The 13,021-nt window shown below is 38.6% G+C and overlaps 2 protein-coding genes across 8 annotated transcripts in view; one reads left to right on the top strand and one right to left on the bottom strand.

Annotated features, from left to right (window-relative positions):
* Window positions 1–151: 151 nt before the first annotated feature.
* HNRNPH3 (heterogeneous nuclear ribonucleoprotein H3) lies at window positions 152–11,051 on the bottom strand. Of its 6 annotated transcripts, none has more exons than XM_033129934.1 (10): window positions 10,850–11,011; window positions 5,880–6,014; window positions 5,230–5,368; window positions 4,534–4,718; window positions 4,018–4,104; window positions 3,609–3,724; window positions 2,495–2,630; window positions 1,615–1,710; window positions 1,443–1,535; window positions 152–1,312 (listed from the first exon to the last, which is right to left on the bottom strand). In XM_033129934.1, exons 2-10 carry the CDS (start codon window positions 5,989–5,991, stop codon window positions 1,236–1,238), a joined length of 1,041 nt encoding a protein of 346 aa, XP_032985825.1. In that variant the 5' UTR covers window positions 5,992–6,014; window positions 10,850–11,011; the 3' UTR covers window positions 152–1,235. The 6 variants fall into 6 exon arrangements, with proteins under 6 accessions (XP_032985825.1, XP_032985827.1, XP_032985828.1 ...); XM_033129936.1 differs by having other exon boundaries at window positions 4,552–4,718; XM_033129937.1 differs by having other exon boundaries at window positions 4,579–4,718.
* PBLD (phenazine biosynthesis like protein domain containing) overlaps window positions 10,181–13,021 on the top strand; it is a 30,443-nt gene continuing 27,602 nt past the window's right edge. The window contains exon 1 of one of the 2 annotated variants that reach the window (XM_033129941.1): window positions 10,181–10,319. The gene's annotated coding sequence lies outside the window, so the exon portion shown is untranslated. The remainder of the gene's footprint in view (window positions 10,320–13,021) is intronic. The other variant, XM_033129942.1, reaches the window with a different exon arrangement.

Genomic DNA, 13,021 nt, shown 5'->3' with positions numbered 1-13,021 from the left:
ATTTAGCACCTTCTACCAATTTGATTTGTAATCAGTAAATGACACAAAGCATTCTAGGACAGACGCCATACTATTATCTCCCACATGGATATTTATTACATTAGTAACATTTCTAGCAAAAACAAGTTAACAAGTTCAATAACTCAGTAACTGAATTCACATTAACAGGTTTTATTTTGATCCATTAGCCAATTTGGATATTGATCAAAGGGATTAAAAGTAAAAAGCACCTTTTCCTGGCTACATATAGTTTTTAACACAATGGCTCTAAAACTCCAAACAAGTATCAGAAGCAAAACCCAACTGTAGGACTCATTTTAATTAAGACTACAACGTGGACTTGTCTCTTACATTTTTTAAGTTACACAGTTATTAAAAAAACCATATGCTTTAACTGTTGGGCTGAAACCGAAAATACATCTCTGAGAATTATACTCCACGGTAAATACCTTTGTACTTGTACTGAATTCTGGTGTCACTGAGAACCTTAATCTAGTCTAAGACATTTTGAGATAACACAACTACCACTTTTTTGGATACATTTTTTGGTACTTCAGTCAAGTGCTGAGAGGATTTTATTCTAAAATCTAGGGCTAGAATTTAAATTTCCAACACCCCCATCCCCAGGTAACACAATTGTGAATATTCAGAAATCCAGATACCTCTTACTTAGATTATTAACATTTCAGAGCTATGCCTGGTTAAGTGACATTTGAAAAAGACAAATATAGAATTAGCTGAATTTACACTCCTGAAGCCATCTAAACTCATCTTTACGTGCTACATATTTACAATGTTGTCCAGGAGAAATTAAAGAAAAAAGACTATTTTCCAAGCTCTATTCCAGATGCCTGCTTATTAAGACTTACAGCTTATGCAGAGGTGAACCATTGTCCTCTAAAATTACACCATACTACTTCTTGTAGAGCTAATAATAAAATACATCAACCCAAATCTTATGAAAGCAGCACATCCTTCGGAGTAACTAGTATATAAAAAGTATCAACATCAGTGGTTTGAATATAAAAATTTATTTTTAAGTCAAAGTATGCAACAAATAAAACCTACAGAAAACAGATTTTTCCCATCACAATCTGTTGCTTTACCAAATAATATTTTGAAAACACATTCCTTCAGTCATTATAAAGTTCTTAAAATACAAAAGAAATTAAATCTGTAAGAAAGTCTAGTAGACCAGATGCTGTTGTCAGGACTCTTATGTTGGTGGTTATGCTTTAATACATCCCACGCCATCCACCTCCACTCATGCCACCTTGCCCATAGTAACCTCCACTGCCTCCACCACCACGGCCTTAGAAAAAAGACATTAAGAATTGTTTAGTAGGAGGTATCAATGTAGAATATAGTAACACATAAACTTTAAGTTGTCTGTACCACATATGGGGCTAATAAACTGAACCTCGGTAACCAATGACACTTACCATAACCCCCCAAGCCATCAGGAGTACCATAGCCTCCGCTGTAATTGTTCCCCATGCCCATTCTTCCAACAGATCCATAACCTCCCTGATTATCTTTAAAAAAAAAAGAAAAAAAAAGTTTAAGATTGATTGCCAAGTATCTAACTCTGCTTCTTTTAAAAACTTTACATACCCATTCCATCTCTGCCGTAGCCTCCCATTCCAGAACCTCCCATTCCAGAGCCGCCTCCAGGAGTAGAATTCAAGAAGAGTTCAATGTATCGGTGTTCTTTAGAGAAAAAAAAAAGAGTAACAAGGGAGAAAGAAATGATGGATCAAATTTATCAAAACATAAAAAAGGGTGACTGGCTAATATTAACCTAAATGTATGCCAGGTAGGGCTAAAATTTAGGTTTCGTTCAAACTGTACAGCCTTGAACAAGTACAGAAAATGTTTTGGGCCTCAGTCTTACCTATAAAAGGGCTGATTCATTATTTCAGGATTAGCTGGTATACTTTCTTAAAAAATATATTCCAGGCCCAGCCACAGAACTGAATCAGAATCTTAAAACTACCAAGTGAATGAATGTGTAGCCAGATTTGGGAATCACTGATCAAGGTGAAATTTAATGGCTTAAAGAACAGATTTGATGACATGCAGCAATAACTTACCAAAGTTGATCAATATACAGGTTAAGAAGTGGTATTAATTTGCAAAAGGCACGGAAACTCAGGCAAATGCAAGTAACATACCTATTTTCCCTCTTTAATAACTTTAAGATCCAATAATCTGTCAAGTATTAAGAGTCTGAATTAACTTCAATAAAAAGTCCTCTAGAAAGCTACTAAACCCTGAAATTATAAGCAAGTTCACACCTACTGTGTTTCCCCGAAAATAAGATCTAGGGGGACCATCAGCTGCAATGCATCTTTTGGAGCAAAAATTAATATAATACTGGGTCTTATGTTAATTTTTGCTCCAAAAAGACGCATTATAGCTGATGGTCTGGCTAGGTCCTATTTTTGCGGAAACACGGTAGGAAACAAGATAGCATGCCAAGGATTCCACTTACGCATGTTATTCTTATCTTTAGACATGGCAGCTACTGCATCTTCATGTGTCACAAACTCTACATCTGCTTCTCCTGTTGCTCTGCCATCAGCTCCAATATCAATATGCACTCGTATTGGATTTAGTGGTGAGAAGAACTAAATAAAAGATAACTCTTATTACTTATTGTTCTATTTATAGTATTGAAATTACCACGCCTTGGTTTTTCCTCATTCATTAAAACAAACTCTTCTGCACTGTGTCACAAGGCTAACAATTCCAGAGGTTCTAGGAATATAAGATTATTCACTTGGAAAAAATTACAGAATTATCTCTTCTAAACTAATCTAAGTGATATTAAATGTAAAAGAAAAATATTTCTAACCTAGAGAACAGTTTACCCTAAATAAATAAAAAAGTTTCATAACCGTAGCACTTGAGAGAGAAGGTATCCCACTCCCGAGAAAGGTATTTCACAGTTGTTTGAAATATTAACAGGTTTCCTAAAAGTATGTGCTGAGAAATTGGGTGTTATGATTCACAACGATGGAGTTTGATAAACCTACCAACTATATATGGATAGCTCCCAAAATATATCATTTAATTCTAATCATAAGTTAATCAGGTTTCAGTGATCCTAAAAGGCACTTGGAACTTAGGCCAATTGGTTCCCAGTAAGATATAAGCAAAAATTTTAAGAACTAGATAGTAAATGAATGAGTGTGACTGGATATGGCCCATGGGCTGAAGTTTGCTGATTCTCGAACCAATTTGAAACCAACCAGTTTCAAATCAATAGCAGCATGTACTTCCATTATTTTCAGCGCCTCACCCACCATGTAGCCTAGAAAGCCAAACCAAACTACTAAAATGTATTGACTTGTTAACATATTTACACTTTTAAAACTTTATACAAGAGAAACAATCTTCTAGTCACAACCACTCTATGATCAGTCTGTCACTTAATTCTTAACTGGACTTAAAACTTTTACTTGCTTGAATCCTACGTACATAGGTCAGCACACAACAGATACAAAAATACTTATCAACTACTTAAAGATAACACTAAGAATGCTTCAAAACTTAGATATTAGGACTAAGTATAAAACCACTAGTAAATTACCAAAATCACTCACATTAGCAATGTCATTTTCAGTTGCACGAAAAGGCAATCCTCTCATGTGTACAAAATGACCACCATGAAAACCTGAACTGGCATCACCAGCTCCACCATAGCCATGTCCTCCCATACCTAGAGAATAAAATTTCCAAGATTATAAACTGATACGTGTAGAAAAGAAAGCATTTCTTCCCTACACACCTTTCCCAATTTACACCTTTTTGACAACCTCGAAAGATCTTAACACAGGTGTTCTGAACATCAAAGAGAATTTACTTTTAAGTATACATCATATAAAAGCCCGATGTAGGAATGTATTAAAAGATGCCTGAGTTGACTTTATATAAATCACTTATATTACCACTAGGTAGTTGTAAAGCAAATACTTAAATTGAAAATGAGTATGTCTTTAATATTTAGTTTACCTCTTCCATCTCTCATTCTGTCATCAAAGCCATCATTTCCATAGCCATAATTATTATAGCCACCATAGTCATCAAAACCTCCATAACCTGCATAAGTTGAGAAATACACGAATACACTTTAAAGAGATACATTTTATAATCTAGTTTACAAAAGCATACTTTGTGATAAGCAGTCTGGTCAAATTATTAATTATCACAAGTTTACAACGCCCAACGTGAAAAAAAAGCAGTTAACACTTGGTGGAAATTAAAATCACAAAAAGATACACTTTGATATCAAAATTTTCACCTATGCCAAACAGAAAAATGTCAAAATTTTAATTCCTGTATACATTATCTAGGTGCTTATATGTGCATCAATCAAGTCCCACAGCTGGCCATGGGAATTTGTATTTTCATGAACAGGTTTTAAAACCTAGTAGGTACTGAAATTACTGCCATTTCTATATTTCTTGACAAAGTGTCAGGAATATTAAGAAAATGACAACAGAACCTTTGTTCATTAGATACACATACCACCATCATATCCATCACCTCCTCGTCGCATTCTGTCATACATACTTCCACGCCCAGCTCCATAATAACCCCCTCTTCCTCCTATTGGTCTATCATATGGTCCCGGTCGCTGGCCCAGCAATCTTCTTGGTGGATCATATAATCCTCTGATTTCACTCCTGTTACTTCTGAAGATCTCAATATACCTATTTAAAAATGGTTTAAGGTATAGGTTTCAGCTTAAATGTATTAGAGTAACTAAGATATCGGGCAAAATGCAGTAAGTTTTTCTATATCTAGATACATAAGCCAATTTAAATTGCCTAAATACACCATAAAGTTAACATTTTAACATCTACAAACTTAAATAATACTTAAGTTTACATAGACAAATTAGTCATTTGAAAACAATTTATAATATAAATATAATTTTAACTTGTTTCCTTTAGTACATGATAGGAGTTTAGAAAAAAGTTGATTATACAAAAACATTTATCAACATCCTACAGAAAATGGAAACAATCTAATTTTAATTTAAGCCAACTATTAGCATTAATTCCCCACCCAAATCTGTAGTTTCCAAGTTAAATTTAGATAATTATCAATTCTTTTAAACTACCCCAGAAAAATGTTACTGTTACCCCCCCATTTAAGCAATAGTGACCCACAACCCCCAAAAATAAAAATTTAACACCATCCCAAACTCTCCATCCCCACCTGTGCCCTATTCTTTCCTTGTGTTTCCCCAGAGCATTTTCTGCTATCTCCTTTGAAGCAAACTGCACGAAGGCCTCCCCTGTGCTTCTCCCCTGGTAGTCCATCGTCAATGTTATCCCATTTGGCACGATTTCCAACCCTTTAACCCAAGGACAAATAACCCCATCAAGGGGAACAGTGTTAAAGGCTGAAACATTCCCATCTGAATCAAATATTTAAAACAAGTCTAAACAAAACAAACAAAAAAAAGCTTAGTTCCCCATCACCCCATAATACAAATGGAAGATTTTTCAAATATTACTGGATTACATAAATTTTTTTGTGACCAGTGTCTTTTAAAATTATACACATACGCTAAAAGCCCACCTATATTAAAAGAAAAAAAAAGCTCGAATCAAATTTATGCTCCATATGCTAATTCATGGTTCATTTTATCACACATTACTCTCAAGTTTATTGCACATTAGTTTTTACATTTTCTACACATTCTGTATTGAATATTAACTGGAGCACATCCCACAACTTAATACATTAACCAATATATACCCAAATTAAAAAGTCCCCCAAATAAATGGGTTTTACAAATTAAAAACTGAGTAATATAATGTAAAATTAAAATACTACTAAACTTTGACTAATACTAGAGGTACCTTGAAAGAACTGAACTATTTCCTCTTTGCTGCAACCAAATGGCAGTCCACGAAGTCGTACTGTCCCATCACTAGCGTCATTTGGACCATTATGTTTCATAACCCAATCCATCTCAATACCGTTTGATTTAAATGCTATAAAAAATAAACAAGCACATAAAGCAGTCAATCAAAATATACTCTTGTCAGAGGTACTGAAGAAACACCTCTCAGTGATGCATAACAGGAAATACAACATACAACTCAGTGACACTCCGGCGACAATGCCACAATACAACAGTACAACAGCTTTCTGTTTTGGTGGGGTAAGCAAAAAGACTGGGGAAAGGCTGTGAAACCTAACCCTCCCACCAAAAAGTACTGAACTGAATTTCTAAGGGTCAAATATTATATGTTGCCTAATTTTAAGATAGCTTACATAATTTCACTATCAGTCTTCAAATGTTCCCTATTGCTTGACTGTCATTTAATGTCAACTTTGCCTCTTCCTCCTCTCTCAAAATTTTAATTTTCCAGGTTTTATTATTCACTTGAATAGTTCGTTCTGCAAATTCTTTAAAACTTCATTACTCAAAAGTTGCACATAGTACCACTATCCATTCACAGTAAGAGCCTAAGTTAAAAGTACGAGTATGCTATGATGTTGGAAAAATGGCATTACAAAAGCCTAAATTTATTAGATGCACTATAATTCTGAACATATCAAATTGTTTTTGAAGGGGGAAAAATTCGTATCTCTATTTTAATTAAATCTAGTTTAAACACTCCTCAAGAGCAAGTTTTAAAATGCCTGAATTAGGCTGGATTTGAAAACTGAGGTAACAATACCACTCAAAGATGAATGCCTTCCAACAGTATCAGTGTTTTTTTGAGGCCACCTGTTTTGGAAGTTATTGAAGATAGTGTATTAAATCCCAATTTACTCACTGCTTTACTTTTAAACACAAATTAAAAAAAAATACATTCACATTCAGAAAGTATCAAAAAGGGTACAGTAAGAAGCCCTTTCCTTTCAAAAAGAACCCATCCACCCAGTCTCCTTCCCAAGACAACCATCCTTTCTTTTCAACTTCCAGAACACTATAAAAGAGGCTAATGCAGAAGTCCTTCAGCTGCAGAAACTTACCAGACCTTACAAATTTCACTGTGCAGCTACAAGGAATCCTACTCACCTGAATATTTCAAACCTTTCCCTCACCACCACCTCCCCTGTAAACAAAACAATTTGTTCAACTTCATTCCTTTATTTATGCTCAAGGATTATATTTTGTGTCAACAGTATTCACTAATATTTAATTTCAGTTAAGTATGATCTAATTATCAGTGCAACTGTTAGGGGCAGCATCTGCAAAGAGTAAAATTTCTTTTTCCTAGAATCTACGCAGTTAAAATAAGCTAATGTAGACATTTTCAAATGTGGTTATTAATCAAACATCTCTGCATATAAATCACCACCCCTGGGACCTGTTGTTTTTTAAAGCCAGTATCCTAGGTGCCACTCTAGACACACCCAAAATGGGAAGAATAGAAATTTTTATCTGACATTACATCTAATTCTTATGCACACAAATAACTGGTATGAACTTTTTAAGATAAAAGAAACACTGGGTTTGAATCCCTAGTCTGTCACTCACTGGCTACTTAATTTTCAGCAAACTGCTTAACCCGTGTCTAACTGTAAAATAAAGCAGTGGTCTGAGACAGGACGACCATTCAATGGTGGCCAGTGTTACTGGATTTGAAGAGGCTTGGTGGAACGAATGAAATGTACCACAAACAAAATAACTGAACCTTAAAGGATAGAAATGTACCCAGTCTTCAAAGGAGTAAGAACTGTTTGTTACAAGTCTTTTCCAAAGTCAACAAAGGCTTTACATTTTCATGTTTCCTTAGAAATCATCTAAAGCAGAGAAAAAAAGCCAGGGTTTTGGGAAATGTTTACTACAACATGTTAGGCTAGATGATTTTAAAACACTGTTCTAATATAGCAGCCCTGAAAGAAGAGGGCCGCTAATCTGTTTAGGGAAAAAAGTTGAGACATTATGAAGACCTACCATTTTCTTTTAATAAACAAACAAACTTTTCAAAAAAATAGCACCGATTTAAATAACAGCCATTTCCTATAAAGGGTGATTTAAGAGAAGAGGGAGAGAGTATCCAACGTCACATGTTAATTTCTCATGAAAAATGTAAGAACTTTGCAAAGTCAATCTAAACTGTTGTGAAAAGATGTTAGTGTGTTGCTTTTTATCATTTAGCACTTTTTTTTTCAATGTAAAGCTACTGTTTTGGGGGAACACACACAAAAAATGGAAATCGACTTATCCATACTACAAATCTTAGCACTTTCCAACAAACACTAGCAAGAAAACTAGTTTTGATTTTTTTGATCAGCCCATACCAATGAGACCGATATAAAAACAAGTAAAGTACTATGTCTAAAAACAAAAACAGAGACATACACACTAAACTGTTTTAAATTAGGGAAAAGTTAAATTTTAAATTTGGGAAAAGTTAACCAGATTCGGAAGAAACTTTTATAGGGCAAGTCTCCTTCCTATGTGCATGTAGAGTACAAAATAAAAAAAGACATACTATTTTCTCTTCAAAATTCAATGTTAGAGTCTAAAATTTTACTTACAAAACAAAAACCATACAAAAAGACAATCTGCTTTAGTACCTTCATAAAGTTGTCTCAAAAACTACCTAAGTTTTTACTAATTTAGAGTCCATCTCAATTCTGCTTTTAAGAATGACAAGTGTTTAAAAATAAAAAAATCACAAAAAAAGCACCAATTAAAAACACCATCAGTGGAAATATTAGGATAACTGTAGTCAGTTTTGTAATTTTCTAAACATTATGCTGAGACACCAGCCACAAAAGAACACATAGGCCTACTGTATGGTTTTAAATGTATTAAGTTTGTTATGCAAATTTTATCTCAAAGCTGTTAAGAAAATGCACCTAACAAAGGCCAATGAAATACAAAATATCTTTACAAGAGATTATAGTGTCTTCCAAGGTATAATACTTAAAAGGGTTTGATGCATCCACAAGTAACTTTCTAAATGGTAGCCCACTGGTCCTAAAACATGAGCATGAACTTCAAATTTTGGCAGAAAAGTGGTGATGTTTAACTGAAATGGTTTTTCATCATTTCCCCCTTCCAATGTGCTTGCTCAATTTTGAATTAAAAAAGACTAATCACTTTTTTAATCGCTAATACTTAAAGGTGAGGTCACGAAAAATGAGTTTTTTTCTAGAAGAAAGTTACCATCTATTACAGTTCAGCAGCTTGTTCATCAAAATGAGGATACCAAAAAAGAGCATGGTTATTAAAAATACAAAGGCAATTAGATGGATTTCCAGATTCTGATGCAGATGAGGGCAGAAAATTTCTAGGACAATCCAATTAGGAAAGCTGTTATATCATATACTACTTTATAGGATAACTCTGGGCTGTCTTTTCAAAGTCCACTAAAATCATAAAACATCTTCAATAAGAATGTTTTTGTTTTTAAAGCTGGAAAAGTAGAAAATAGACTTCTTGTAAAGACCCATATGCATTATGGGAAACTCTTCTCATGTCTTGCCAGTCCTTTTTGTACCGTGAAAATCACCTAGCCAGTTCTCCTGTGTTATAAGGACCAAAAATCATGGCAACCACATGACTTGGATTTGTTTTTCTATTGAGTAGGTGTATTTTCTTGGTCAAAATATTACTATAGTCCTATACTAATGCCAACAGTCTTCGCACAAAATACAACTCTTGCAGATTTAAGTCAGTAACTCAGCGCGCACACACACACACCCTTTGCCATTACTGGTTGTGTTTTAACCGTTTCTCAAATGTAAAAACTGCTTAAGTTCTAACCCAGTACGTGCCAAAACTACACAAAAATCATTGCTAAACCATTCCACCCCCGCCCAAAAGTTCAGTAAGCCGTATCATAGTCACAGTTCACTGGGCCCAGACGACCTATTTGAAACATGCCCATTTCACATTCCTATTTTATAAGTCACCCACTTTTCTGCTTACAAAACAATTACCCACAAAGTCTTTACGTTTAAGATAAGCATGAAAAAAAACCCTTCGGAAAATGAGTACGTACTCTTTTCGAAGTTCCGAATCTGGAATATAAGGGCCAGATAAGCGTCCTTTATTCCTCCCCGGAGACTTTTCGTTTATCTAGCTGCCCTAGAGACCAGAAAGCTAGGGAGAGTACTCCCCTTTCCCCCCCCGCCCCCCGTCCGGCAGCCAAGCCTGGCTTAAAATCCTTCGCCACCGGGCGGCGGAATTACAAAGGAGACCGTCTGCCTCCTTTGTCCTGGATTTGGGAGTTGAGCGCCTTCGTCGCCATTGGCTTTCCTCCCCCAGCTCCAGCCTCTCTCATCTTGAGAATCTGCGTCAGAAGTCACTCGCAGTCCCGCCAGCCCAGGTAGCCCATCCGAGACTGCGGAGGAAGGGAGGCCGCGGTGGGAGGCCAGGCCCATCCCGCGCCATTTCCAACGGGAACGCGCCCGCCTGCCCAGGTCCTCCCCCCACCCAACTGCCCGGCCTTTCCCTGCTTGTTTCGTCCCCCACCTTCACCCCTCCAGGGCGCTGTGACCACCCTTTGGCCTTCTAAATCAGTTTTCGGAAGCTGAGGGGCAGAAAGTAGAGAGAGAGAGGAAGGGCGGGAAGCCGAGGTGGCCGCGCCACCGTACCCAAAATGGCGGAGGCCAAACCAGCAGGGAGAGGGGAAATGCTGGATGACCCCCACTTCAGGCCTCGGCTTCGTCCACTGAAGTCCACCTGAGCAAGTCCTCCCACCCCCCGGCATGCCGCCCTCCTTGAAGTGGGAGATCGCCTGGGAGGCGCAGCCTGGCCTCTTCCGAGCGGCGACCTCCACACTTCACCCCCACAGCACCCCCTCCCCGTCTCTTTCGTCCTCCCGACTCCGCTCTCGAAACCACCAGCCCAACCTACCCCCTTTTACTTCAGATACCCTGTCGAACGACAACAGCGCCGATTCCGGGACTCGCGATGTCCGATCGTGAGGAAGAAGTCGCTTGCCTACTGGAGCGCTCCCCACAACGGTTCTTCCAACCGTCTCCGGCGGAGGCAACCGCTATGGGAGCTGCGCAGCAGAGCGACTGGCTTGGGGGGATGGGAAAGCGCGAACGAGGAGGGGGTGGGCGGAGCGAGAGCAACGAAGATGGTCCGGCCCCGTGCTCGCGAGATCAGAGAGTTGGTCCCGCTTTGGCGCGGGCAGCAAGTAGTACGCTTGCGCACTGGTAGGCTGGACCACTGTTGGAGGGGAGGTGTCGAGGGCTGCCCAGTTAGAGAAAGGGGCGGAGACTTCGCCCTTCCTGCTTACCGTACAACCAGCAAGTTCTCAGAGTCCACCTTTCTGCCCTCTCCCGGACGATAAGTGGCGGTCGTAGTCTTGCCAACGTGTGTTGAAGGAACCGTGGTGTCGCAGTTTGAAAAAGTTCTCTGGTACTCTGCCCCACCAAGAACAAATTCCATAAAGGCCCCGCCCGTATCCTAGCGTCGTCTGCGTGGAAAAGGCGCCACGTGGTTCGGCTGCCAAATGCAGGGAGGGTTTTTCTCGTCCACCATGTTTGCATTATGCAGTGAAAATAGGATTATTTCTCCGCTGCGGAGATTCAGAAGTGCTCCCCAGACCCCAATTTCGACTCGAGCTAGGGCTCCAACTTCGTCGGGCCCTGGCGCTTCCGCATCGGGCCCCCCCAGCGGGTTTAGTCTGGGGGGCTTCTTGATTGATTTCCTCCCTGCCACGTTCTTCTACAAATCGCTCCTCGCTTTCTCCTCGCCTTTGCGCTCTCTGTTGCCTTTCATCTTTTCCACTGTGTAACGTCAGTGACCGACCAGTCGTTCACGGCCGACTTCGGGTTTTCGAAATAGAGCTTTGCATCCTTGAAAATTGCGTGTACAAGTGACATCTAATACTTTTTGATTGTGCTGTCACCAAGGTTCCTAGTGACACTTTATAGCCTTTTTTTAATTAAAAAAGAATGCAAGCCCAATTTCTGGGAAGAGAGGAGGGCAGTACTGGTAAAGAGATCAATGTAAATTAATATCCAACGTGGGAAGGGAGATACATGAAGTGAGAGGGAGGAAAAGAAATGAGTTTGAACACACTTGTTCCTGTAGGTTGGAAAGGTGGACACAACTAGGTTGTAGACCCTCAATACCCAGCCAAAGACTGGACTTTGTACTACAGCTATTGGGAAGCCCGTTGAGGATGGCGTAGGGGGCGCAGGGTGTGTTAGTGGAGAAGCTTGAACAATTTTTTCCTCCTTAAGATCTGCAATGTGTAAAGACAGGAGGCCGGTTACGTTCAGATAATGGAAACTTCAATTTCATGGCTTTCATTCATTCTCAAATGTGCTTAAGACAAGTGTGGGACAGTGAGAATTGGTTAGGTCATAGTGCTGTACTGCCTTTCTTGAGCCTATTCCTTCAAAATACCCCTCAGAAAAGGGGGAAGGGATGGTGTGGTCATCATTGAAAGAGAGAAAAAAACAGAATAATGTAATAATAGCTGACGTGAATTGACAGCATGCTTGAGCTAAACGCTGTGCTCAATTCGCTGACTCTGTACAACCCTGAAAGATTATTATTATCCCCAATTTACAGATGAGGTACCTGAGTTCTAGATAAGTGAGAAAGTTGCCCAAGGTCACACACCTAGTGGCAGAAGCTAGGATTTGAACCCAAATGAATGGTTTTACTCCAGGGACCAGGGACTTAAAAGAACTAACCTTCCTGGGGTTGCAAATAACTTAACCATGCTAAGGAAACAAACATCATTTTAGGCAAATTGAAGTTACTTCTCCTAATAAACACTAGAGTTGTGATCTCAGGAGACCTTGCTGTTAACAATTTATTGTCTGGAGACATTTGAACAGGCCTGAAACTTGATGTCCTGGTGTCATTGACACTGTGAACAATCCCCCCCCCCCCCCTTTTAAAATAATTTCTGTGTTAGTAAGTCTCCAACCTCCCACACTTCGGATGGAGTTCTTTTCCTCCGTTCAGGTTACATCCCTACGTCATCCTTTCAATCTTTCAACCTGATTTGGTGGATGGAATTCTGTAATGCCTTTCACCCTTTTCCTGAATTCAAACAAT

Source organism: Rhinolophus ferrumequinum, chromosome 16 (genome assembly GCF_004115265.2).
Source record: "Rhinolophus ferrumequinum isolate MPI-CBG mRhiFer1 chromosome 16, mRhiFer1_v1.p, whole genome shotgun sequence".
Taxonomy (NCBI): Eukaryota; Metazoa; Chordata; class Mammalia; order Chiroptera; family Rhinolophidae; genus Rhinolophus; species Rhinolophus ferrumequinum.
The sequence above is the reverse complement of the archived record's forward strand: the minus strand, read 5'-3'. Positions and strand labels throughout refer to the sequence as shown.